The following is a 27,669-nucleotide window of genomic DNA, read 5'->3' on the forward strand; positions in this document are numbered from 1 at the left end:
TGCAACGAAATAACGATCTGGTAAAATTCTTGGAGATTCTGGAAAAAGGTTTCCATTTTGTGCCTGTCCTGGTCACTCTGGGGTGTCTGATCACCACCCTGTGCGATTTAGCCCATGCAGTAGAATATATATGTGATGTTGGTAAGTTTTCAGTCTTTAGCTGTCTTTAGTTTTCTTTTTAAATACTGTTAATTTTTTTGTTTCTTCCCTAATTTTTTTCTTTATATAATCTTTGGGAAACTTTCCTGAGACACACTTATGGTGGATTTATACAGCATGCTGAAAATAGGTGGTTTCTCTTGTCTGGGGTTCAACTGTTCACTTCTGTCAACTCAAAGTCTTTTTCACATTTTCAACTATAGCAGGAAGCTTTCTGGACTTCACATTAACCATATGGGAAGTTCTATGTATGGCCACAAGACATAAAAGCAAAGGATCCCAATAGCATCTTTTATCCATAGTCCAGCATGTTGCACTCTGTGGCCTTGATAATTTTGATCAGCTTTATCATCTGTTACAAGTTCATTTAAGTTTCTAAATACATTTGTAAGAAATTGCCAAAGAAAATAATACCTGGATATTTGAGGTCTCTTACATGAAAGCCACAGTAGTGTTCATACCAGGTAGTGAATTTGCTGTTGGGATTTTGGTCGTTTCTGTGCCACATAGTAGCTGCAGTGAGGAGAACTTAGAGCAAAATTCCAATTCCAGTTAAGCAGAGGAGACTGGAAGGACTGTGCTAACCTTACACGCTGTTTTCTGTCAGCCTTGTGCATTGTATTTTCTAGATTTCTGTTATCTTTATTAAGGCCCATTTCATCGGTATAAGGGCAGGGTGGGGAAAAATTTACTTACAATTTTTCTCTATGGGAATATGGAACAGTTTTGTGAATTTACAATTTTTCTCTATGGGAATTTGGAACAGTTTTGTGAGTAAGACAGATTCTCACAGGTTTCTGAATTTTAACAAAAACGAATGAAAAACGGGAAAACGGATGCTCAAAAAATTTAATAATATAAAGTATAAATAATATCAAACCATGTTTCCAACAGAACAAGAGTTTTCTAAAGACTAATTGACACATGGAGACCAATCAAGCTGTTAAAAATATGATTTTAGCTATATAACATCCAGCTAACTTTTTCATTAAAGATGTCTGTCGTGCAAGCTGAGCATGCAGCATGTTCTGCCCTTTGGTTAACAAATGGAAGCAGGTTATAGAAGTCAGAATGCAATTTAAAACTGATGAAAAGTTGTGAGAGGTTTTATATAACAAAAGCTTATAATTGATAGTTAAGGTATATTTCTTTTTAAGATGAGATTCTAGCAACAGACCATTCTTTTTGCTATGTGAATTAGTGTTGCCACTACACAGCACAGTATTCAAGGTTCTTTCATGTTTGAGATCTCCTTTCTGAGTACTGACATTTCATATCCTTATTGCTTCTTACAGAAGTACTCTGGATTGCAGAATTATCTTTGTAAGTAAACCAGAGTGTCTGTATATTGTTACTGGCATACAATAAGTTTATTGTTTATGAAAGTGAAGGGGAAGAAAGGAATGCTAGTGGTCCATTATAAGATTTTATTTGTGTCCAGAATTTCTAATGGTAGAAAACAAAAGGAAAAGTTTGAATGTTTTGTATGTGTCCCTGGAACCTAGAAGTAAAAACAAAGGCATAAAATATTGGCTGTGGGGAACAGTAAAACTAAAATGGAAATTTTGTGATGCCTTTCTGCCTTTCCTCACTAATTAAACCACAGGGAAGCAATCAGCAGAGATTTAACATTTTTGGTTTTGAATATTTCTCTCTTCTGAAATAATGTGATGGTTTGTGCTTGGCTAAAAGCAATACATATTCTTGAATATGTTTACATATTGCAGCACCAACAAATCTTCTTAATTTGTTATTGTACTTTGGAGAGGTGGCAAAATGTTACTAACTTCATTTTGAACCCCAGAAAAATCCTTTTCCACCTCAGCAGGGGTAGAATGCAGAATTATATGTATTTTTTAGGACAGTCAGGAATTGAGTCCTGAGCTTTCATCTGCCGGTCAAATTGGACTTTTGTTGATATCAAAGACCCACTTTATTTTATGTTCATTTAAACCACAAGAAGTCCTAAAATCTAAACTGAAGATTCCTATTAACTTTCTCTCATTACTCAGCATTTTTTGTTTTCCGTCCTCTTTATGTTTCCTATTTGACTATAAACCTTGCAGCCTGTTTGCGGTCCTCCCCGTTTTGCAAAAAGTTAAAGATTCTAACTTTGAATGTCTTTGGCCTGCCAGTCGTTTTGGACTAAGTGTATTTGCTTTCCCTTGTTCTTACTGTACATGCTTATGTCCTGTCTTGCCCCCACTCACCATGTTTGGTGCATAAGTACTTCATGTACTTGGAGCTGTTTCAGTTCTGCCTCACCACCTGACTGGTGGTTGGGGCTCTGGTTCCTGGCAGTGTGACTTGCCTTCTCTTCGACTTTTTCATGATAACCTAAGAACTGCTGTACTCTGCAATTTTTTTCCCACTTCAGCAATGGCAGAAAATGGTGTTGTGCTGCAGTGATGGTGGGTGTTTTTTGCCTGGATGGGGATATTTATTTGGTGAGGGGGTTTACCTTAGGAAGGTTTTACAACCTAGGTAGGCTCTAGGTTCTACAATACACTTTTTCCTCACTGCTCTCCATCCTCTTCCTCTGGAAAATTCACAGAATATACATATCCACAGTCCATAAAGCTGGTTTTAAAATACATTTTATCTGATATCTTTGTCGTGGACAGTATTGTGGACACATCTAAAAAAAGCGCACTAATTGATATTTGCTGGTGGAAGGAACCTTCAGACTTTATTCTGTTGGGAAAATCTGCTTCTTGCTTTCCTTGCAGCTATTCCTGGTAAATAATCAGGTGATGCTTGCTTGTAGGATAAGCACAGTTGTCAGCTCATCTGTGTTGTAAGTAGTCTGTTAAGATCCTAGAAGAATTTTGAGGTTGCATTAAGGAAAAGTTAATTTTCCCCATGGCTCTCTAAGTTATGTTTGATGCTGCAGGTCTGAGTGACATTGCAAATAATGTACAGGACATTTTAGCTCTTGCTTTCAAGTAATCTGAAGAAAACAAGATTCTACATTTGTTTAAAGACCCAAGAGTCAACTTTTGGTGTTCAGGTATTTTTACTCTGAAAGATAAAAAGAAATCTTGATTTTTTCATTTTCTATACAAGACAAATCCTCAAACCATAAGCCTATTTAACCTCAGGACATATTTACACCTTTGGAATATAAAGGAGGGTTTAGAGGTTTTGTTGTTCCGGGATGCCTTCTGGTCTTAATTTTCAACATCATCTTCTCAGTAGCTTCTTTCAAGGTGTGACGAGGAACCATGAATAATTTCCTCTGTTTTCACCATCTGTGCTACCTTCTGCCTCTCCTCCATCTGATGAGAGACTAGCTCAGCTTCATCAGACCTTTTTATATGCTAATATGAACTGGAGTCTTTAATTTTGCTGTCCATGACTACGGTGTTCAGTAATTTTTATTTTTTATTTTTTGTCTTCGCATCAACTTTCAGTCTCTCTGTATAATAATTTCTTTAAGCACTTGGTGGTACTTCGGAAAACTGAGATCCATAGAACTAATTTATCTGCATTTACAGTACACACTTTACTCCCAAGCAGAAAGTACAATGGTGATTCATCCTAGATTTACAAGATTTACATTTATGCTTAAAATTCAAATTCAGGAAAATAGTCCCACTTCTGTAATTTTCCAATATAGGAAGGGACTGTTATTTTAATCACATCCTTGAAAATATTTGGACTTTCAGAAAAAAATGCAAATTACTTTTGTTTGGACTAGTCGTCTTTTAGCAGAGGCCTGACAGTGCTGATAGCTCATCTGAGATGGACCACAGCTTTTTTGCCTGAATAACTAGCTTCTAAAACATAAGGTCAGTTTGCTCAGATTCTATCAACCACCTTATGGTTTTTCAATTTTATTTGTTTTAATTTCAGGGCCAGTAAACAAACAAACAAACAAACCCCACAAAAAAAACACAAAGCAAAATGAAACAAAATCATCTGCATTAAATAGTCCCTAAAATTCAAGGGAGGGCAGAAATCTATCAATCAGAGCTTTTTCTCTTCAAGAATCTTTTCAGGCTGTGAAAAGTTGGACAGAATACTTAGATATTCATCCTCCTACTATGATGAGCCCCTTTCTAGTCTTTCTGGAAAAATAATCTTAGGTTTGATTTGGTTCGTGTTTTTATATTTATCTACATCTGTCAATAACAAATCTTGAACTAACATCTCTATCTGATCTCTGAGCTGATTAAAAATTCTTTACATATTCTAGTCCACTCAACCTTCCTATTTCAATGTGAGTACTGGACATCTGTCAGCATTAGAGTACTGGTGTTCCTATGCTATGGGAGAAATCCTTATCAAGAGTGTAAAGGGCTCTATGAGAGAGTTCTCCAAAAAGCCTTCTGCTTATTCTCTCTTGGCTGAAGGTCCAGACTTTCTGTTTGAGCTAAAGAAGCTCAACCATCCCATAGTCTGCTCCACATTCAGTTTGCAGCATTATCTTGGTGCACCAGCCACACATGTTCATTCAGTATTCTCAAAGGCTCTTTAGGTTTAATTAAATTGTTTGCAGTGTGGAAGACCAACGGGAACAAACCAGGTAATGATCAGGATTAGGGCTGCAGGACAGAACCTGGGTGGAGTTTACAGCATTGCCATTCATGATTATGTCTCTTTTCAGATTGTAGCATTGTTCAGGAGAGCAGGTGAAATCCACACTTAGGATGGTCTCTGCCACTTTCACTTCTTTGGATAAAGCATCCATGAAGTCCTAGAGCTTCCCCTCTTCCAAAGCGATTCTGTTTTAACTAGGGAGTGTAATTTTATGTAGCCTTCCATACCTAGGCCATTCTTTCATTACCAGGATGCTAGGAGGGAGTGTTTTTGTCTTCAGAAGATCAAGTCAGGATCATGTTAATAGCAAAGCAACTGTAGCTGAAAAACAGGATAATGATATACGTATGACATGTCTATGGAGGAACCTGCTCAGTGTCACACTTTGTCAGAACTCTGGCAACCCTTGAGGAGAGTGCCCACTGTAGATAATTGTGAAGCTCTTCTCTGCTCAGAGCAGAGCCAAGAGACTTGGAGCCAACATTCAGCAAGACTTTTATGGCATCACACACACATCAAGGAGTTGTTGCTAAACTTGTAAGATTATCCGTAAGTCTTAGTATGAGGACTGTGACACCCCTTTCCAGGTCACTGAGAGTGATGCATGGAGATGTTTAAACACACATTTAAAAATGGAGAAAAAAACATATTCGTAAGTTGCACTGAAGGGTAAGTCTTTCTGAGAACTCTGGAATTCTGTAGTGGAGCCAGGATGAGATGACACAGCACCTGTATCTGAAGTATGTGTGAAGATGTGGTGTGAACACATGCTGTGGGTAGTGCAAAGGTTGAAAATTCTTAACTGCCTGGGAACATGTGCAATTACAATATAAATATGTAAATGAACAACACATAAGAAAGTAAATCATTGCTAAAGAAAAGACATTTCAGAAACAAAATTACTGAAGGTAGTTATTAAAGTCTTCCAAGTTGATGCTATGTAGCACTGAAATTTTATTCAGATATCTTAGAATTATTTGGATTTGAAAAATCTTAAGAAAACATCATCAAAATTCATTCATGCTTAGCTATTGTATTGTATCGTATTTCTTTTTAACACTTTCTGAAGAAAACCAGGCAGAAACAGAAAAATAATTCAAGATAAGTTGATTCCACATAACTGTTTGGCTTATATTTTTTTCTTTCCTCTGTTTATCTTACAAAGCTAAATTAGCAGGACAATTCTGTAATCCTAAAAAATTAATAATTATTTAAAAAAGAAAACTTCTGAGATCAGAAATGGGAGGTTCTGAACACTTAGACCTGTCCAGCATACCAACACGTTTTTGTCCAGATAGTAATTTAAGCATACTTATTTTTCTTTCAGTGACTGCCTCAAGTCAGTATGGCAAATCTGTTAAGCTACTGAAGTTAAGGATCCAGTTGTCTTGGAGAAAGGGAGAGACAGCTATATCGTGGAGATATAGCTATTAGAAGATAGGAGGGGACCACCTGGAACCACATTCAAGGCAAAAAGGGAGGCCCTGGGGAATTATCTTTACTTTGACATCTGCAAGAACTTCATCAAGTATTTAAACTTCAAGTATGAAAGTCAATTTTAAGTTTTCAGGAATGATCCTTATGAAATTGCTCCAGTTTCCTCCTTTGACTGAGTAACCAGCCTGCAGAAGATGGATACAGCAGATGAGATGTTTGACTGCACTAAGACTTTTATCATTAAAGCTTAAGCAAATCATGCAATGGAGTAAAAGCAGACTGCTTCAAAAGGTAAACTTGGAGTGATTATCAGTTATCTCATGTCAAAGTAGGGTCACATGGGGGTCTGTTGGGTCCATTCTTGTTCAGTACTTTAATTGCAACCCTGTTGGTGGAATTTCAGTTTACTATTGTCTGAACCTGCCTTATCTCAAAGGACAGAATTGCTTGATACGTAGAGGACTGTAAATAAACATGATGTCATTCACTAAAGGCAAGTATAAAGTATTGCACTTACAGAAGTGAAATCAAACACACAAATATAAAATGGATTATAGCCCACTGAAATACTGCAGAAGACAAAGGGATTTTAGTGTGACTAGTAAACCAGTACTAAGCTAACAAGATAAGTGATACTGTGAAAGATAGAGGGGCAAAAAGGAAATCTCTGATGGGTGAATTAATAGAGTATCATCCAATCCAGGAGAGGTATGTCCTGCTACTGAAGGTGTGTCCAGACCCGAGCAACTTTAAAAAGCAACTGGAGGAGAAAAGCAAAAACATACACAAAACATGACTTACAGGTATGTAATATTGAAAGAGTTGGATTTGGAGGAAGGTTAAATGGACATAATTTCTTCCTATGTAAAATATTGTTACAGAAAGATGAGCAGCTCTACCAGTGGAGCATAAAATAATCAGCTTCTAATTTGGAGTGGAAAAAACCCCTGGTAGTCTGAAAATAAAAGCTTTCTAATAAAGCAGTATCAGTGATACCTAGCCAGGTTGTGGAATTTCATTCACTGGGAGTGCTTGAGAGTACTATAAGTGAACAAATCATAACATGACCTTCTGCCACCCTGGTTTGCACTTTTTGGTTTTACATGGCAAGATGCACAGAAATTTGTTTCAAACATCTGCTGTCACTTCATTCACCTTGGATGGGATTCCCAAAGGAAAAACAACCTGTGCCAAACCATTTATGTTCCTGGGAAATTCACTGATGGAGTAGGCCTGGGTGTAAATACCCACAAAAGAGGAAACGTTGCAAAATTCCCCCTCACAGCAGCAGAAGCAGAAGTTCAAATGCAAAATGTCCCACTTTATACTATGAAATAGAAAGTACCAGGTGACAAAGAGGCAGTGGCAACAATAACCCCAGACTGTTCCAGTTGTATGGGATACAGTGGCTGTCAATTGAAACAGAGGAGCAAACCAGTGTATTTTGCATATCAAATTAATAGCTTCTTGTTCATGCCCTTGATGGCCAGGCTTCCAGTCACAGGTGTGATTTCTGTATTTTGCACAGTGACCTTACACCCTGCCTATCGTCATGTTGAGTGTTTGCTTTCATGTTACAATGTTATTAACACTGATAATTAAATGTATCTATCTTGGAAGAATTAAATTAAAATGGTTTGCTGTTTACTTTTAACTTCTTAAGAAATTGTGCACTTCAGTGCCCTGTCTCTCCTTAGTCACAGTATCATCCAGGCTCATTTTAATTGTCTCCTCACTGTTTACATGATGCTGTTTTAATTCCTCAGAATTCTGCTAAATTTAAATCATCATTGTATTATTATAGTATGGTAAGAAAGGAGAGAGAGTATCTAATGTGCTTATTTAAGCAAAATGCAATCAACATAAAATCATGTTACCTGATCTTTTTTTACTTGGTGACATAAGGAAAACCACAGATTGAACATTTATGCTTCCAACAGGATAAGGACCATTCTTTGGCCCATTACAATGGAATCTCTCCTATTATTATTGATATTCTCTCTGTAAAACATAATGCTATCCTGGAAGGGCTTGTAGGCCATGTAACTCCCAGGTCATGACTGGCAACTGTTTGTATGTGTGGCAAGTACAATTTCACATGATAAATGACGAATTTTAGTGCCTAAGATGTTCCTGTTTATAGTATTACAAAGGTAGCCCAGTGTCGTGCCATATCAGACATGCTGGTTCATAAGAATTCCTGAGAGAGAGAGAGAGAGAACAAAATTTCTCATTTTTACAGATGCACAGAAACATGAAGGAGTGAAATGACTTGCAGAGGTCACGTACAAAATCTGTAGGAAATTTGGGCTAAGAGCTACGTCTTGTAGCTCCCAGTTCAAAGTCTTAACCACAAGATCGTTATTTCCCCCCACATCAGTGAAACCCTGTTTCATCACCTTCAACAGCTGATAAATTACTGGTTTGAGCTGCTTAAATTCCAGAACTTTGAAGGGAAAGGTAAGAAGTTTTTACGGCTTTTAAGTGTTTTCATAGACACCTTAAATCATTCACCAACTCTGTAGAAATTGAATTAAATGAACTTTCTTTCCTGACTTGTAATTATGTACTTAAGAAATCTGTGGAAGCCATTAGTTCATAAAAAAAATTAAAATATGTATTTCAGCAATAGTTCAGAGACTAAGAGATAGTAAACTAGTACTTCTAAAACTTGAAATTGATTACATTTATAAAACACTTTTTTTTTTCTCTCCAGAAATCAGAATAATGTCTATGAACATCTCCTCAGTGAAACATTCAGTTACTCAAAGAGGCATCTCTATCTGAAGGTCTTCTTGGAAGTGTGCTTCTTTTGAGATCTTTTTCTGTAATGATTCACATCAAATTGCCACACAGTTACCTTATACTTACCTTTAGGTCCTATGTTTCAATGTGACACTGTCTGAAAGATAAGGACAGATAACCAGTAACTAGTTGGGTCAAGTATTAGTTCCAAGTATTCCTCCACTGCAGGCCTTAGGCATTTGCTTTTGGGCATGTCTGTGCTGCAGTCTGGTGGCATTAGATCAGCTCATGGAGATGAGTAGGACTGAAAAAGTTGTCTGAAGCATCAAGAGCAGTCAGGTTGCAAAGACTGTCAGTACAAGGCTGTCAGTACAGCCTTGTGTATTTTCCATGGCTGTCTCCTACATTAAGGTCTGTACTGGACAATCTTTTTGATGCTGGTACCTAGCCTAGCAGAATGAAAGTTTGCTTAGGCTCATCTTTACAGGCTCGTCTTTACATACTGCAGTCATGCTTCCCTTGTACTTGTATGCAGAGGTATCCTTTTTCAGGATTGGAAAAATGCTGGATTTTCACATCCACTCCCTCTAACCTTTGGGTTACCGTATGAATTAATGCCCCCCAAACAGCACTTATAGAGCTGGTTTTCCATTGCAAATCTGAAATTTTTATATCAAAAGAACCTGCTGTTATTGTTTCTTAGTGAATGACTTTCATCAGCAAATCTGATTGATAAAGAAATTTAGATCACAGAACTCTTGGTTTTAGCATTAGTCCTCCTTTCCTCTGGCATTTACTGAACTCTGCTCATCATTTCTATTATTTCTGACATAATCATAGTCCTTTTTATCCTTTGCTGCATATAGTTCTGAAGGAGAAAACCCCACTTTTTATTCCTTATGTAACCAACAAAAAAAATTCTCCTGATTACTTATTTATTTACACATTTATTGATAACCCTCTGAAATTGTATGTGAGGTCATGATGTTATAAATACATAAGATTTAATCAGAAATAACACTAAAAAACTTCAGTATGAAATCTCAAAAAAATAAGTTGCCAAAGTTGGCCTATTTTTTTTTCTTCTCCTTGCTTTAAGTGAATTACATGCTTCTTATGATAATATTTTGTTATTACTGCATGCTTGGCAGGAATTGTGTTACTGAAGATGATTCATTCATAATTTTCCTAGCAAGTGAACCTGCAAAAGGAAGTTTTTATGAAACACTTTTACAGGTAATTCTCTTATTTTCCTTAGAAAATGTTAAATTTGATCTATTGTGGCAGGTATAGGAATCAAGGGCTAAAATCCTAGTTTATTTGTGAATAATTTACAAAATGGAAAAAAAGAAATCATTTATATTCTGATTGAGGTGCAAGGCCAGCTGAAACTAGCATTTTATGTTTGTAAATACTGTGGAATTACAAGAGGGTTTTTTGACACTGTTAAAACTCTTCAGTGATGCTGAAGGATAAATCTGTCCATCCCTTTCCTGAGTTAACAGAACACGTTAAATTTTACAGGCTTCTGTTCTAATAGCTTTGCTTTTTTTCCTCATAGAATTTGTGACTACACTTACTTTCTACATTGTAAATATACTTTTTTGTGTTCTGCCTCTTTCTTACCCGGACAGTTCTTCTTTACCTCATTCACTGCATTTTCCACGTTTTCATTACCTGTAATTCTTTGCATAAAATCTGCTTTTCTTCCCTTCCCTGGCAGAATAATTTCCTTCAGGCTTTACTTCTCTGTGTGTGTGTGTCTGTGTGTACATGATACCACTTATTCTTTCTGTCCTGTGTATCCCTCTTGTCTCATTCTTCTACGTGTAGTCACATTTCCATTGTTTTGTGACAGGGTGCTGTCACTTCACATTTTTCAGTGGAAGTCCAATAAATCCTGTAGTATTTACTGGAAGTATCTGCTTCATTTTCTCACTTTGATGCCTGGCTTCTGAGTTTCTGAGTTTGAAAAGTTGTGGTTATTTTTGAGCTCATAACTAACAAATCTACTCCCCTCCAGAACTGCCATAGTCCAGGTATGTTTCTGCCTTTGGATATCTCTCCATAAGTGCTTCGTTCCCCTAGGAAGTACTGTTCATCCATTGTTCTTTTATGTTTTTCAAAAATACTGCTGACCTCAAAATCCCTTTCTAAAGTAGTAATAAAATAATAATAAGTATTCAAAGCTGCCAAAAAATAATGTACCATTCAATATTAGTGACACTCTGTTTCAGATTTTCAGATTATGAGAATTTTTTTCATGCTGTCAATAAACTACTAATTGCTTGTTGGATGTTGTGTGTACATAACATACAGTTTTTATGTATATGTTTACTACAAAGGTCCAGATTTCTAAGTAAGTAATCCTTTTTCCTCTAAGCATAGCTCTTTTTTCTATATTAGACTTTCAGACTTAGGTAGGTGCATGAATTAAAATAATTCAATCAAAAAATTCAATCTCCAAGAACTTTTAACATTTCTGAATGACTGAAGAAGCAGATTTACGGTGGAATTTAGAATTTAGTTTCATAGGTACTGTGATGTCTTGATAGTTACAGGATGAGGCCCAACCAACACTTCCAGCTTTTCCTGTAAGAGTGGTAAGAGCAACAATGGAATAATCTGAACAAAATGGGAATCAGTAAGGATTAGTAAAGAGAACGTGTCCACATTTATAACACCTTCATATCTGTTGGGTGGAAATATATATCTGCTGTAAAACAGCTTTTTAAGAATAGCTAGACTGAGTTTATAGACTCGGCATGTGATTTACTCAGCTTTCAAACTGTTATATCTTTTGAAAAGTACTAATGGGAGATTTACTTGATTTTTTTTTTTTTTTGCATACTCTTGCTCTTGGAGCAAATCTCTCCTACCCTTAATCAATGGAAGATGAGTATCTTATGACTGCCACATCTCTTGTAGTTAACCTCCTGCATTATGATGTCCATGAGAAACGTTTTCTCTCATTTCCACTGAGGTAAGCCTGTGTCTTTCTGATGCTGTATGAGAGTATGTCTTTTCTAGAGGGCACTAATATGTTACTGCTGGGTCTGAGCATGGGAGAAATCTCAGCAGCAGCATCTGTTGTGAACACAAGCTCTCCTGTGTTCTCTGATATCTACATTGGTTTACAGTAGACCGTAATCACATTCCTTCTCTTCAAGTACTGCACAGATTTCTATCCACATAGAGCTTGTGGATAAGCAATGAGGTTTGCAGAAAATATAACTGAAGGACACTGCTGGAGTTTTTTTAAGACATTGCGTTTCCCTGGGGTGCTGGTATCAGACATAGCCAACCCAGCTCAGTTCTGTGTGTGTCCTTGAGTGACATGGTCTGTCTGGTTTGGAAGCTGGGCTCTCTACTCCAGGTGAAAGAAACTTGCACAAGACTGAAAACACAACTCAAACTTCAACTTCATTGCCTTTTTAAGGCCAGACATGCTGCTTTGATCTTTTCCAGTCTAATATGCAGTAAATGTTTAGTCTTACATTATCTCTGTCCTCCCTTTTTCTTCCTGCCCCTCTCTCCCCCTTTAGAGCTCTACATCTCTTCTCAGGGTGAGGAAAAAATAAGATGACAGGTATAAATCCAGTAGGATATTCAAGTTCTGTATTGACAAACTACATCAAAGTGAATCTAATAATGAATCATCAAAGTGAATCTAAAATATGAGGAAAGCTGTTCTAGGAGAACATGAGATGCTGAGAATACATGGAGGAAGTACCACCCAAAGCTGATCTTGTGCTCATCCGCAAGCATCAGTTACTGCAGCTGTTAGCAAGAGGGCTGCACGAGATGGGCTTCAGTGAGGCAATACTGCTGGTCCTGTGTCTGCTCAAATGCAAGATGGTAAGTACCCAAATAATTTGTTCTCTTCCAAATGAAAGAGAAATTCAGCAAAAATACAATCCAGTTATTAAAAAAAAAAAAGAAAAAAACCCCCAACTCTGTATGAGCTTTTGAAGTTCTGCCATCAGTAGTAAAATTAAGAGCTGTTTCAGGCTGTTAGCTTTAAGTAGAAATACCTAATGTATTCATAAAAGTGTTCACCACAGACATTGTGTAATTTGTGGTGATATTTACAAGAAATTATAAAAACTTATTCTTTTTGGAAACGAATGTAGTTACTTTAATTGTTTCAAATCTGGATAGGTCTTGTAGCTTCATATAATGTCATTTTATCTATCCATTCATCATGCTCTTGTGAAATAGCAACTAAAGGACTGTCTTCTAGGGCAGCTAGCAGCAGAGTCCACTGCAGCACTTCCTGTGCAATTATTTTTTCTCAGTTTGGCCCTATTTATAGTTTTTGCCTAGGGTCCCCCTTTTTGAATATTTTTTTCAAATCAAGTAACCATCTGAAATATTAATTCCTCTCAGTTACTAGGATTGACTCCCAAATTGCATTTGTTAGTTTTGTCCTTTGTTTTTTCCTTCAATTTACTTTAGCGAATGGCTCATACAATCAGTGACTGTTGCTGTGCAATATCAGTTTTGTTTTATTGAGATAGTGTTTGCATTTGGCTCCTACATTTTCAAATTATGATAACTTATATGACTGTTCTAGAGAGGAATTGTGGTAATGTGGATAAAAAAAATTTGATTTCAAAGATCAACATTTTCATTTACCTGTAGAATCAGGAAATACTGATCCTTTTACAAAACTGTAGTTTTAAAGAGTACATTTTAAAAAATCTTTTTCTGAACAAAATTGAATACCAGCATTTATGTAGTTTACTGAATCTTTTGTCATGCGACAGTTGCATTCTGCTGTCCCTCTTCCTTACAGCTTCCAGTAAAAGCTGTGTAAATCATTTTTTGTTGTAAGTAAGCAAGGGCAGTGGTAAACAGGAAGAGATGCTTAATCACAAGTATGATAATTCTCATTAGTAAATTATAATTTTATCTCTTTCCCACACTGTGTGAATTGATCCAGACTGCAAACTGTTGTATGGAAGAATCCTTTACACATACCAGATTGTTTAGAGAATGTGTTTTACTTTCCAGAATCAAATACAAATTAGTGCTAATCAAATTAGTACTTTTCCCCATGATGGTACAAGCAAAGCATTTATTATTTCAAAGCAGCTTTTTCTTCACGCTTTTACGAACCGTGTCACTTAGGAACGAACTTCCCGGCCAACAGAGCTGAATTTGTTAAAGCATCGTTTCGCAGAAGCAAGTACAAAACGGGGTTTTAAATAATGACGGGAGACCTGGGCGCTAATGGCAGCCCGTGAAGGGCGTGCAGAGCGGGTGTCCCTGTGCGGAGCGGGTGTCCCTGTGCGGGGCGGTGTCGCTGTGCGGGGCGGTGTCGCTGTGCGGGGCGGGTGTCGCTGTGCGGGCGGGTGTCCCTGTGTGGGGCGGGTGTCCCTGTGTGGGGCGGGTGTCCCTGTGCGGGGCGGTGTCGCTGTGCGGGGCGGGTGTCCCTGTGTGGGGCGGGTGTCCCTGTGCGGGCCGGTGTCCCTGTGCGGGGCGGTGTCGCTGTGCGGGCGGGTGTCCCTGTGCGGGCCGGTGTCGCTGTGCGGGCCGGTGTCGCTGTGCGGGCCGGTGTCGCTGTGCGGGCCGGTGTCGCTGCGGTGCTCGGCCGGCCCGGAGGGTGGCACTGGACCTCCACGCACGGACCTCCACGCACCGCCCGCCCCGCGCGGCGGGACCGAGCCGGCGCGGAGCGCAGACAGCTCAGAGGTGCTGCCTTTGCTCGGAGTCAGCGCTCTCGGTCGTGCTTTTTGTCAAAATATTGGCACTGTTTTTGCAAAGTGGCTTCTGAATGGTTTTGGTGAGATAGGCGCAGTGCTGTTTTCCCGAGAGTGAGTAAACAAACCTCAGCCTGCTCTCTGCGTTCCCTTACCCGGAGATGGGCTGGAGGGACACCCGCGGGTGTGAGTCCGTCGATTTCTGTCTGGGATGACGTTGGGAGCTAGGCCATATGTTGTTAAGGGCAATACACAAGAAAAGTCAGGTTAGGAAACCTCTCTTCTAGATGAAGAGTCCTCATGTTGCATTTCTGGGTTTTTTTCCCCCATGGGAAAAAATTGCCTATAGGTACATTTGCAATTTTCATACATGACCTACTCAAAGACTTTGCAGAATTTAAATATGATTGTTGCCCAAAATATTTTGCTATAACATCATTGACTGCAGGTCCTGATCTACTATGTTCAGCTACACAGTTAACAGGGCTGTTGGCAACAGCCATGTCCAGAGACAGTAAATGGGCCAGGGAAAGTGGTGAAAATATCACAGATTTTTCTAATGCACTCTAGAGGGACAATGATAATGCTACAGAATAAAGAAATCCCACATCTCTAAGGAAACTTTAAGAATAAATGTTAAGGCTTTTGGGTACTCAGTTTTGACCTTGCTATTGATCTTTGAATGATAAAATCTTTCTTCAGAACAAAACAAAAGACTGAATCTCTAAATGAACACCTAGTTTAAACCCTTAGTTCTGTTCGTAGGAATGCATTGTCAAAATGAGGAATTAGTTAATCCTGAAAGAGGAAATTTTTTTTCCTTTCTTAATTTACATTTTTTAAAACATGTTTGTTTGTTTTCCTGCTCATCTCCCCACGCCTTGTAAATTGTGAATTTCTCTTTTGGCTATGCATGATAAGGAAATCGGTTTCATTCTACAAGTGTGTTAATCATCTCATAGTTTAAAAATATCAAAGTGTAAATGCCTTAGTTTCTAAAGGGGTTGATCTTAAAATAATTACAGTGATCTGACCGTTGCAGCTCTTTCATTTTATAAACTGAACTGTAAGTTTAAAGTGACACTTACTGTGGTCTCACCCTAAAATGAGCAGTAGGGTGAAAAATTAGTTTTTATGGTGAAGTTGGTGGCAATTGCATTAGATTGTTAGTAGTTGGGAATGACAGAGATCTCAATACTGTGATTACAATCCCGAATGTGATACTGTTCAAGGTTAAGTAAAATACACAGGAAAAGGAGTATATAAAAGGGACTGAGGCGTGCTGAGTTGCGGCACTGAAGTATTTCACTATTGGGCTGTCAGGGTTAAATGTTGATTGCACGAAGCTGGAACAAGCCGCGCTCTCCGAGCGCTGAGACAGTAGCGAGGGTTGGCCACAGGAGGCACAGCCGGTGTGTGCTACAGGGAGAGATTTCCCTAATCCCTGCGGGGCTGGGCATGGTGAGATGCAGATCAGCTCTGGGCCGTGTCCTTCTCCACCCCCCGCCCCGTCCCAGCTTTTGCTAACCCTTCTTGTCTTCTGATTGCATTGATCCTCTGAGAGGGCACGCTTCTGCTTGGGCAGGGCAGCGTCAGTATTAAGAGATCAGAGCTGGCTTTCTCCCAGCCTACGTGAATGGATTTGGTGTCAAGGGCAAGGAAGGCAGCTGCTGCTGCCCCAGAGCACCACCCACCCACCTGTTCGCTGGTGAAAGTGTTACTGGCCCCAGGTGAGGCTCCTGCCTTTCACGCTAAGAGTCCTCAGAGCACAGGAACCTTGAACATGCTCCCTCAGGCCCTAAGTGTAGTGCCTGCCAGAGCGCTGTACTTACCTGAGCCAGCAGTGAAGTTTCTTTTGTTCCAATTACAAGTGATTCTTCCATTCCTAAGCAGGACCCAGCTTAACTTCCCATTTCAGTGAAGTTTATGAGTGATCTTAAATTAGAATGTCATCTGATAAGGCACTGTCTTATGACAACTAAACATATCTAATGGACAGTAGTTCCACAGGGTACAGTAAATGTCCCTTGAATAAGGGATATTATAGCATAGCTTCTGAGGGCAAAAGAGAGAAGAAGAAACAAACCGTTGCTGGCTTTCAGGAATTTAGACTCCTATTTCAAACTTAATTTAATTCTTATGGAGAGAGTCCCTGTAGGAGCAGCCAAAGTTTAATCAGTAACACAACAGCGATTTAGCTCAATTCCCAGTATCTTAGTCATATGGAGAAGCTGCTGCAACTGATTAGAAACCCCATTTCATTGAAATATTGCATGGAAGCTTGAAAATTCCAGTGTGGAAAGGCAACAGTCACTTCATCATTCTAGATCCCATGTTAACGCATCACCAACTCTCACATTCAAAGCCTTTTTAGAGAAATTTAATCATTGGGGGACTAATAACCACCCACAACCCTGAATTCTGAGTGATTATTCTAAACACAAATTAACAGATCTGGGCCATTACTACCCCAAACTGAATCATTCATAGGGGTGGGAGGGAAGAAAAAAGGCAATACTCCATGGGAATGTCTCACGATTAACTGCTTTTGTACATTTCCAAACACTTTGTCAATAGCATCCCCTGTGTAATAAATTCCTCACCTAGTTCCTTTCACACTGCTTACAGGCAGATCACTTAGAAGTTTACAATATACACTCAAATAAGATTTTCCAAGTTACAAGAATTATTCACTTCAGGTAATTTTATTCTTTTATAATCTCTACATATTTTAATTTTTACTTGATAAAAGTCATAACAGAATGTATAAGTATTAAAAAAAAAACAAACAACAAAAACACAACACAAATCAAAGCCAGCAAACAGTTGGTCCCCAAAGAATAAAGCAAGCAATCAGTTCAATAAACACACTTGATTTATTTTGTATAAAAAGGGTTAAGATTACAACTAAACTTTTATAAAAAGTTTAGCATGATTAAGTACATCATTACACTTTTTGCAGAAATGTATTATTTCTGCCACTATACAAGAAAACTCTAATTAAAGAGTTCACAAGGTTTCACTCATATATATATATTTATATATAAATATATACACAGCATTCAGTCCTAGGTTTGTGTCAGAAAGGTAATTTCTGACCACAGACTTTCCTAAAAAACTGAAAACTGGATCCTTCTGGTACTCACGCTCCACCTTTGGAAAAAAAGGCAAAGTCTGCTTTAAAATGGGCAACTCCTTGTGAGATTTTTGTTTCGCTCCCCACGTTGGGAATAGTATATAAAGGAAGCCTTCCAACTAGGGAAAGGGTATTTAAGAGTCTCTTCATAAATAACTAGGTTCAGTCCAAGTTGAAAAATGGGGTGGGGATAAAGATCAATCTTGATTTTTTTTCTTCTTTATTAATTTTAAAAGGTCCTTTTAGTTGAACGTGGATCTTCCCCTCCAGATACAGCTGAAAAATAAATTCAGCACCTCAGAAAAAAATCCTGTAGACATTTTCTTGTGCAAAAAAAAAAAAAAAAGTCATCAGTGGAACACCTGCAAGAGATTGAAGAGAGGCATATTTAGGAGAATGCTAACAGGGCAGAGATCCGGACAGACTGGCGCCAGAGAGGAAGCCACAGTTTGAACATTTAACCAAACACTCAGAGATTGGGCAAACCCTGGCGTCCAGATGCAACACATACACGCTCACACACTCTCTCTCAAAAACACAGATTGAACATTAAAATAACATACACTCCAGGGAGAGGGTAGAAAGAGGATTCTCAGTCCAATCTTTATTTAGATCTCTGTAAACGCAATGCTCAGAGGCGCCAGTCTGCCTCTTAGAGCAATTATTTGATTAAAAGCAGTCATTTATTTAACTGATAGCGCAGACAATCCCACATCACAGAATTTAAGGAATTGTGCCAAGATTCCCAACTTAATCAGTCACTTTTGCCCGGGAAGTTAAGACTCCAAGAACAGATAAGAACTTGCATTAAGCAGCGAGCAAGATCAGAGCAGCCTGTGCTGCTGGGTGAACCTCAGTGACACACACACTTAGGACCTTACGACCCAGTTATTAGCCCTATTTCTTAGTAATTACAAAGGCATCTCGTAACAAACTTTAAAGACAGACTTTTAGCATTAGCCATCACGGCTCCCGTTCCCCGGGGAGCCACTTTTTACGCGAAGTTTAGAAATAAGATCCACTGCACTCACCGTTCGGTTCAGCCACAAAGTGCTTTGCTGTCGCCTGACATGAGCTCTGAGGGGAACTCGGACGCCTGCGACGAGAAAAGAAGAGCAGGGTAAGGGCGAGGTGGCCGAGCACTCAGGGAGCCGGGAGCGGGAGTGTCCCGGGTGCCGCAGCGCTTCCCCCTTGGCACGTCTGGATACATCCGCGCCGCGGGGACACGGCCCGCGCCACCCGCGTTGGGGACATGGTTAATGCCACCCGAGCTCCCCGATCCAGGTCAGCGGCGAGCCGGAGCGCGGGGGAGCCACGTACCTGTAGCGAGAGGATGCTGATGTCTGTGTTAAGGGTGGTCAGAGGAGTTCTGGAGGAAGGGTTCTGCCCGGGTCTCTGGTGGTGGAGGCTGACGATGCTGGGGTGCGAGTCCAAGGCGATCTGCAGGTCGAGGATGTAGTCGATGACGTGCTGCAGGATTTCCATCTTGCTCACCTTCTTGTTCTGCGGGATGCTGGGGACAAGCTCCTTCAGCTTGGAGTAGCAGTCGTTCATGTTGTACAGCAGGCTCATGGGGTCATCCACGGGGGTCTTGCTCCGGGAGATACCCAGGTTGTGCTCCGAGAGGCCGGTTTTCCTGACGGACCGCACCGGGCTGAAGGCTTTCATGTTGGCAGGCGGGCGGGCGGAAGAGCGCTATTCCAGCGGGCGAACTGAAGCCTGCGGGGCGCGGGCGCTGCCGTCCCACTGGGGCGCTGCCGGAGCTCGCTCTGAGGTGCGGAGCTGCGCGCCCGCTCTTATATAGCGGCCACGGCCGGGCCCGGCCCGCGCTCGCTGCCATTGGCCGCCGCCGGCACGTCCATCACCCCGCGGCGCCCTCACTGGTGGGGCCTTCCGCCCGCGCAGCCAATCGCGGCGGGGGGCGTGGTCGTGCCGCACAGCTGAGGCAGTAAATAGTGCGGGCAGCGCGGGGCAGCGCTGGGGTGTTCTTGTCCTTGTCCGTCCTGTACCCTACACTGCACCCCCGGCCCCCCCAGTCCCGCACTGGCCCCAATCCCGCGCTGCCCTCCGCACAGACACGCTGCAGTGTGCGGGGCTGGCCGCGCGGGACGCGCAGACCCCGCTGCAGTGAGCGGTGGTGCGGGCTAAGCTTTCTCCAAGTCGTCGTGAATTGGACCATCCCGTCGGTGTTTCTATGAACCCACTCAGCACACGGTGCCGTAAATCACCGACCGGGTCAGCAGCCCAGCGCTGTAGGCTGCAGGTGTAAGCGGGAATGAGATAAATCAAGATTAAATAAACCTCTAGAGCCCACTGCAGCTTTCTGCCGTGATGAGAACGGGACACTAAGCACCCCAACAGGCAGGCAGGCAGGCAGGCAGGCGCCGCTTCCAGCGCCCTGCTTCCCGAGAACGGGACTACTTCAGATGATACTATTAATTGGAGATCATTAAGCAAATGTGCATATTGGAAGTGCATTTACATGTATTACCCTTGAAAGGCTGCTCATCTGCGCCCTATCAGTGCTCGTGACACAGTACTGCCATTAATTATGCATAGATTGTTTCTGGTGACAAATGCAAATACTTACTACACGCTGTACTTTTAGCAGCTTTTGGCTGCAGCCACTGAAACATCTTCCAGAAACATTCCAGAGGAAAAAGTTAATTTATTTTGTTGTTGTTGTTGTTTAGCTGAAGTGACTTTGATTTTATTTTTAAGTTTAGTTCCACTGTATTTTCCTGTATTTTGCTTATACTACTGGCTGTATAACAAACTGACACATTCTACCTAAGGAAAGTTCAACTCACAAAAGTGTGAACATATATATACAATTAATACAAATTAAATTCTGCATAAATTACAGCAATTCTATAATAACCACACGGATACTTAAAGTACATTAGTGTTCATTGCAAACAAAACCGTAGTAACGGCACACATCCATAAAATCAGTGAGGATTGTGCTGTCAATCATAACTATTAAAAGCAGGCAAATATTGGATATATCTGCACAGTTGTTGCGTAGCTACACGAAGGGAGTCGGGGCTGCGGGGGTGGAACATTACGGACATTTGGAGACAAAGCTGAGAAGAGCCGCATCAGTGTTTTTTCCAATTAACGTGGCATTCCTGAGCTGGTGGTTGGCTATTCTCTAGCAGGACACTTTGGTGACTGTCACACCAGGGTGTTTGCCCCGGGGATGTTTTCCGGGGGTGGACTGGAGGCGGTGCCGAGGCTGACAGGAACACAATTCAACGCGTTTTGAGACGCGAAGGGTGAAAGTGAATCTCGACATTCAATCTGTTAGGAAGACAAATACACTGTTCAAGTGCAGTTACAGAAAGTAAATAGTAATAACTGTTGTTATTGTTACTGTTATTATTATTAGCTACAGTAACGCTGCCAATTAACGACTCGATTAAAATCACCACTTAGAGCGACTTCAATCCTTTACATTGCTAAACTATCAGTTGGTGGTAGTACTTGACCTGAGGCCACAGGTTTTAGTCTTGCAACGTGCTTGCCTTTCTGTCTAATGAAGGCACCAGTGGAAGAAATTTTGACCATGTTTTTAGTGTAATAATAGCCAACGTAAATATGTTCATGCTTCTCCGATCACTGTCCTGCTTGGACAGCGCAGCAGCGCGGCAGGACCGGCCGGCCAGGCGCTGCAGAGGACCCTGTGCTAATGCTTTCGGTTTTCTACACCGAGGGCTTTTAGAACACCGGGAAGTTGTGTGGAGAGGCTAACCTGGCAATTTTCTCTGTCATCTAATGATTGTCATGGGCGCTTTCTGCACGCAAAGTAGCCCGCGAGCAGGCTGCGCTTCCCCAAAGCGAGCGGCTGAACTGGCTTTTTTGCTAACATTTAATTCCCACAATTCTGATCTTTAAGCCCTGACAGCTTTGGCAGGGGCTCGCAAGCTCTGGAAGCTCCTGCGCTCCGACGCAGGTTCCACGCGCGGTCCCGGCAGCCGCGTCTCTGCCGCTGCCCGCGGGGGGAACCCCGGGGGGGCCCCCCGAAACCATCGGGGCTGCGAGCTGCTCCTCGGGGGCTTTTCCCCACGGCCCGTCCCAGGCAGCTCCGGGTGCCTCGGGAGCCGCGCGTTCGCCTCTTTATAGTTTTCAGCCGGGATTGTCACAGCCGGCTCCCAACCTCCGAAACGCCGCCGCTGCAAACATCTGGCAGGACCCGCGGCCGCCCAGAGCCGCGCACAAAGCGCCGCTTTCTCCTCAAAATCACAAGCGCGGGGCTGCGCGCCGCGGGCTCGGGGGGCCCCGGCCCGCCCGGCGCCAAGCCCGGGGCGGCTCCGGGTGCGCGGCAGCGGCGGCGGGAGCGCGGCCGCCCCGGGGGCGCCGTGTCCCCTCTCGCAACCCCCGCGCCCCGCCCCGCGCCCGGGGCCGGCCCGGACTGCGCGGCGCCAGCCCCGTGACATCAGCCCCTCGCCGCCGCCCCCCCCGCCCGCGCCGCCCGGGCCCGGCGGCGCCGCTCAGGCGGCTGCCATGGCGACCGGGGCTGCGCCCGCGGCGGCCGCCCGGCCCCGCTTCCCCCTCCCGGGCGCACCTGCAGCGGGGGCCGCCGCCGGACGCCCCGCCATGCTGCGGGGGGGGGGAAGAGGGAATGTGGGAAGGGGGGGAGCCCGCAGAAAGGAAAGAATAAACCGGGAAAAAATCGCGGAGGGACGAGGGGGGCGCGTCCGCGGGAAAGGTCCCTCGGGCAGGGGCGACCCGGGCGGGAAGGAGCGGGTTGAGCTTCCCGGGCTGCGGTGCGGTTCGGTCCTGCCACACCAGCACCATCCCCTCACCCCCTAACACCACCCCCCCCTCAAAAAAAAAAAAAGTATTTTCTACGAGGAAAAGTCCCGGGGTTTTTTGAAGGCTGCCTGTCCTTTCGCCTTTTACGGTCTTCTCAGCCCGAGGTCCCCCTCTGGGGCGTGTGCGGGGCGAGGGGCTGCGGGCAGAGCCCGCGGGGCTGGGCGAGCAGCGAGTTCCTCCGCGGCAGTGTCCCTTGCCTCTAATGAAATCTATCTAAAACATTCAGTAATAATGTAAATGGCTTTAATTGCCGAGTACTTAAGCCATCAAACCAGACTAAAAAAAAAAAAAAAAATCTGTTAAAATTGGCCCATTTCCAAGTCATTGACACCATCCAGCCTGTCCAAGTGGGGTGTCCAAATAAGTTTTGATACAGGAGTTTTCAGTGTACCAGGTAAAATATCTCGCTAAACCCGGCCGTTTTTAACTACCCTCTCCCTTTTGTTTGCCTCACATTTCCAATTCATTCAAAGAAAAGTTTTAGAAGTTTGGGGGTTGGCTTTTTTCTTTCTTTCTTTTGAGCGGGAGGGAGAGTAATGCATGCAAAATATTTAGTTACAACTTCTGCAAAAGGCACCGATCTGTAACAGCATTTTCTACTTTCACAAAGGATTTTCCTGTTACTTTTGTTCCGGTCACAAAATTAAAAAAAAAAAAAGGACTAAAGAAAAAAAAAAACTTGGGGGAGAGATAAGGTCTGGAAAACAATCTGGAATTGCCAGGCTGTTGGTGGGAGCTCTGCGGGGCTGGCGTCAGGAAGTCTGCGCCGCCTTCTATTACTGTTGATCCAGCTTTGTGCAGCTGCACTCAGTACAATTAGCTTGTAGAAACAATCCTGCTGTAGGCAGCCTCTTCCCTTCAAAGTGCTTTTCTATACTGATCCCCTCACATCATGATGCTGGAAATCAAGTCACAAGCCGACCACTGTTTGGCCAACATCATCTGTGGGAATTCATTAACCTCCATCGCAGAGATGCAACAAGAGATTGTTTGTCCAGAACTAAACTTACAGCTTAATATGATGTAGCCCATACAGGAAAAAACCTGTGTCCCCATTTTTTTCCTTTTTTTCCCCTTTTTTTTTTTTTTTTTTTTGTTCATAACAAGAAACACATTGTGCAGCTTTTTATTCTTTTTTTCTTCAGGGGGTGGGGAATGTAGCTGAAACCAGGCATGAGCCGGCTCCTGCTAAAACTTTGCCATCAAACTGTTTTTTGGTTCATCGGGCTGCAGTTTCCATAGAAGCATCTTATCCCCGCGATCATCTTGTCGGGTGCACTTCGCAAGCTCATTTCCCGTCTGAGCTTGCTCCGCTGCTCTCGGATGCTGCAGCTGACACATTTCCTCCCCGTGCACTTTGCACCCACCTCATCCTTGCCCAGATGCTCGGGGCTGATTGTGCCTAAAAGGGGGTTTCAGCGCACTCCACAGCTGCCTTGGGGGAAGGGACTTTTTTTTTTAAATTTTATTTCTACTTTTCCCTACCTCATTGCTCACTCCTTGCCACGCCGGCAGCAGCCCTCCCCCTGCCCCCGTCCCCGGCGCTGCAGACCCGGCTGGCAGGGGCGCGGCTGCGGCCACTGTCCCTCCGCCACGCGCGTGTCCCGCGTGTGCTGCCGTGTGCGACCGCAGCCGGTGTCCCTCAGCCCCGGGACAGCTGCCGTGCACCACCGGCTGGGGAGCGGGACCCCTGGGTGACATCCCCTTGCTCCCGGGGCTGTTTGTGAATAACAAACATGGGAGCATGAGTCCTGCTTCCCGACACCGGCTCTCAGGGCGGTAGGACTGGGCATCACTGCTGTCCCTCACTTCAGGTACCTTCACTGGCCAAGAGAATACCCACTGCTTCCACCCCACTCTGAACCCCTCTGTGTTCTGCTTCAAGTAACAGATGGATGCACCTTCTCTGAAACCCATTTCCAAACTCCATTCTTTTCTGGGCCGTATTTGCAAATGCCACGGATCTGCCAACTTTAAGATCTCTTTTCCTCTCCCCCCACTATGCTTTTGAATAATGTTGCTTTTGTACGGTATCATTCCCTTCATCCCCACTTTTAAGCGTCCCCGATCTGCTGCTATTAATCCCAAACCGCATGTTGTTGGAGGCTTGGGATATATTGTAGCAAAACATAAATGTTTTTTCATTCTTTTGAGACATTTCCATTTTCACTAGAAGTGTTGGACCATAGAAGGGGCAGGCTTTTGTTCAGATCCTGTTTTGACATTGGTATCATTTTATGATCAGATTCCTAAAGTACTGTTTTGGAGTAAAATACCTTAAACTACTTTCTATCACCATCTTGGAAAGAGAGGTGTTTCAATGTGAATTGAGTGGGTTTGCTGCATTTATATCTAATCCAAATTCAGACACTTCAATTCTAATGTTTTCTTCTGTTTTCTAGGATTTCTCATTTCTGCAAGTAGGACCGGTGCCCTGGAGGCATTTCTACATGAACTGTCACCTGTAAGGGGGCTGTTACTTACCTGATCCTATGTGAAGAACAATGCCATGAAATTTTTCTGAGACCTGCATCTCTCTATCAGAGTAAGTATTACTGGTACAAGGTGTATTAGATCTGTGCATTAACTATTATGTTTGTAATCAAAGCCAAATACACTTCCTATATTTTTAAAAATCTTTATTAATGCAATATCTATATTTTAATTAAGTTACACATTGTCCTCTAGAAGTGTTTATAGTGAACCAGTTAGGTGGCTCTCTAACTTAACACAGTTGTGCTAAAATCTGGGATCAAGCAAGTTCACTTATTAGCACATGCCTTATGTAGCAGATGGTTTTCATCTAGCGTAGCTTTTCTAGTGATACCTTTAAATTAATGTAGGTCTAAAATGCTGCAGATTTTGCACTTCCCACCAATTCTCTGGAAAATCTATTCAGGATAGAAAAGAGAGAGGGGCCAGGCAAGAGGTTACTGACAGTACCTCACATACAGTAGGGAATAAACCAAGGAATAAAAATGGCCTAATGGCCTTTATTTAAAAGTTCTTTCATTTGTTAATTATCTGGCTGGCTGGTCCAGCTTCCCTCAGTCTCCCGTTGTGGCCCGATTGTGATTTTTAGGTATAGGCCTATGGCAATAAGATGACAAAATGCTTGGCATAATTTCACTGAAAAAAATGGAGGGATTGGGAATTGAATTGGTGGGAGAAGATTTTGAAAATCTGTTCCAGGTATGTTTTTAAGGCCACCCCCCCAAAATATAAAGCTATGATAATTTCAAATACAGATGTGTTTGTGTAGTGTGTTCTGTGTGTTTTGGTTTTGCTAAGTAATAATGTTTCATCAGCACAGAGGAGAAATTGAGTCTGTACTGCGACTGGTAGTAGTGACTAGTGACTAGTTGTTGGTCAGTCTATAGTTTTGCCTTCCTGTTGGCTTCAGGAAGAAAACCTCAGTTCCATGGTGGAAAGCTTTGTAGTATTAAGCAGGTGGTACTAATTTTGTGCTTTGCCAAAGCTATCGTTACAGGTTATGTCAAGACAGGACCCATAGCATTCTCAGTCCTTTTAAACTAATGTATAGACCAAAATTTTCTATGGTCAGGAAAGCCTAACTCCACTCAGGGTTTGGGTAGTGGAAGTGCAGCTTAGCAAAATGTGTGCACTGCATCCCAAATGCATGTGCACCCTCACAAGTCCTGCTGAACCACTGTGAGTTCCAGTTTCCCAGGCTGTTAAAACTTTGCTTCTTTATAGGCCCAGACTGAGCATTATCTAGGTTAAGCTTTCTCAGTGACTGTCTCCTGCATAAACCCACTTGGGAATCACAAAATAGGTATGTGTCTAGATCTCTGGAGACGCCTGGTCCAGGAGGTGTGCTCAAGATCATGGTTAAATGCACAATGACAGCATGGAGCTTAGCACAAAGCACAGCAGCTGGAGCTGCCGGAAAGTTCAGGGGCAAAGAAGGAAAAGAACTGCTACTTTCTCATAAGCAGTTTTTCTCATGAGAGCACTTGTCCTGGAAGTGAGAGATTCAGATTCAATGTTCTCCTCATCAGAGGTGATATAAGCTCCCTCCTGCTTGCAAAGCAACCCTAACGACCAGAGATAAGGCTAAGGTGGAGGACACCCACCCATCCTGTTCAAGCTTGCCACAGTAAAGAAACAGATGCAAATTTCAAAGGGCCAGAGGGATTATAAACAAGAGGGAGCCTGACACTGTAGCTCAAGGGTAGAGGCATCTCCTGGATGGCAAGAAGCCTGAATACTGGGCCTGGCCTGGCAAACTCACCCATTATTGAGGGTGAGGTTCATCTCACCTTATCTTAGCTAATTAGAGGTTTTGTGTCTAATCTCTCTACAGTCAGTGGGATGAGAGAACAAGAGACACCTGCAGAGAGTGATTCATTCTGTGCCCATCCAACACCTCTCTCAGGATGGAACAAATCTCCTCACTGGGGACTGTTGTTCTCCATCAGTTCTCGGCAGAAGATAGACAATCAATTTCAACCTGAAGCCTGCCTTGGAGATGACAAGTGAGGTGGATTCCACTGTGGATGACTAATTTTTCTGATTCATCATACCTGAATTTAGCCTTTAAAATTTGGGTATGTAATCAAAGTTAGTTGTTTGAGTTCTGTCTCTGTACCATGCTCATTCCTTTAGTGGGAGGCTGGACATGGGTGGCTGTGGTGAAATGTCTTGGGATGAAGTATATATTTTGCTGAGCCTGTAGATCCTAAAAGCCGTGTATGCCCCTAGTTTGCACTTGTGAATCCTGGTGCTGGATGTCTCAAATTTAAGTGTGGAACTATTAAATGTAATTGTGCGAACTACTTTTGTGGATAGTCTAAGTGACTAGAGGCACTATATACTGCTTTTAAGAGAAGAGTTAGTTGCATAAAATATGCATAAAAATATCTGAAGATGCTACAAAGTTACAGTTGGGAATTTCAAAAAAACCGAAAGGCTTCTTATTTAAATCAAAGAAACTGAAGCACTATAGAAAATGGACTAAGCGCATACTGCATTTTATGCACTTGAATACCCAGAAAAATTTGTCTCTAACTTCTAAACCTGGAGGTTGGATGCCTTTAAAAATACCATGTTTAATCCTAGCCCTGAAGAGATGAGCCTGTAATTTTCAGTTTCAAAAAGCTATAG

General features: G+C 42.3%; 1 protein-coding gene and 2 long non-coding RNA genes across 6 annotated transcripts; 2 read left to right on the forward strand and 1 right to left on the reverse strand.

Moving 5' to 3' along the window:
* Window positions 1-899: 899 nt before the first annotated feature.
* LOC127466956 (uncharacterized) lies at window positions 900-11,715 on the forward strand. 2 transcript variants are annotated; one of them, XR_007902900.1, is made up of 4 exons: window positions 900-6,429; window positions 6,842-6,941; window positions 8,381-10,119; window positions 10,742-11,715. It is a non-coding gene; the product is annotated as an uncharacterized LOC127466956 (long non-coding RNA). The 2 variants fall into 2 exon arrangements; XR_007902899.1 differs by having other exon boundaries at window positions 900-6,941.
* Window positions 11,716-12,165: 450 nt separating this feature from the next.
* On the forward strand, window positions 12,166-27,551 carry LOC127466964 (uncharacterized). Of its 2 annotated transcripts, none has more exons than XR_007902907.1 (3): window positions 12,166-12,741; window positions 24,945-25,087; window positions 26,870-27,551. It is a non-coding gene; the product is annotated as an uncharacterized LOC127466964 (long non-coding RNA). The 2 variants fall into 2 exon arrangements; XR_007902908.1 differs by lacking the exon at window positions 12,166-12,741 and adding an exon at window positions 22,339-22,936.
* On the reverse strand, window positions 17,446-19,571 carry ID2 (inhibitor of DNA binding 2). 2 transcript variants are annotated; one of them, XM_051778408.1, is made up of 3 exons: window positions 19,045-19,571; window positions 18,756-18,820; window positions 17,446-18,000 (listed from the first exon to the last, which is right to left on the reverse strand). In XM_051778408.1, the coding sequence occupies exons 1-2, from the start codon at window positions 19,390-19,392 to the stop codon at window positions 18,764-18,766; spliced, it is 405 nt and encodes a 134-aa protein (XP_051634368.1). In that variant the 5' UTR covers window positions 19,393-19,571; the 3' UTR covers window positions 17,446-18,000; window positions 18,756-18,763. The 2 variants fall into 2 exon arrangements, with proteins under 2 accessions (XP_051634368.1, XP_051634367.1); XM_051778407.1 differs by having other exon boundaries at window positions 17,446-18,086; window positions 19,045-19,569.
* Window positions 27,552-27,669: the final 118 nt, after the last annotated feature.

This window comes from Manacus candei, unplaced genomic scaffold (genome assembly GCF_025592945.1).
Source record: "Manacus candei isolate 608988 ecotype Guabito, Panama unplaced genomic scaffold, ASM2559294v1 h1tg000011l, whole genome shotgun sequence".
Lineage (NCBI taxonomy): Eukaryota > Metazoa > Chordata > Aves > Passeriformes > Pipridae > Manacus > Manacus candei.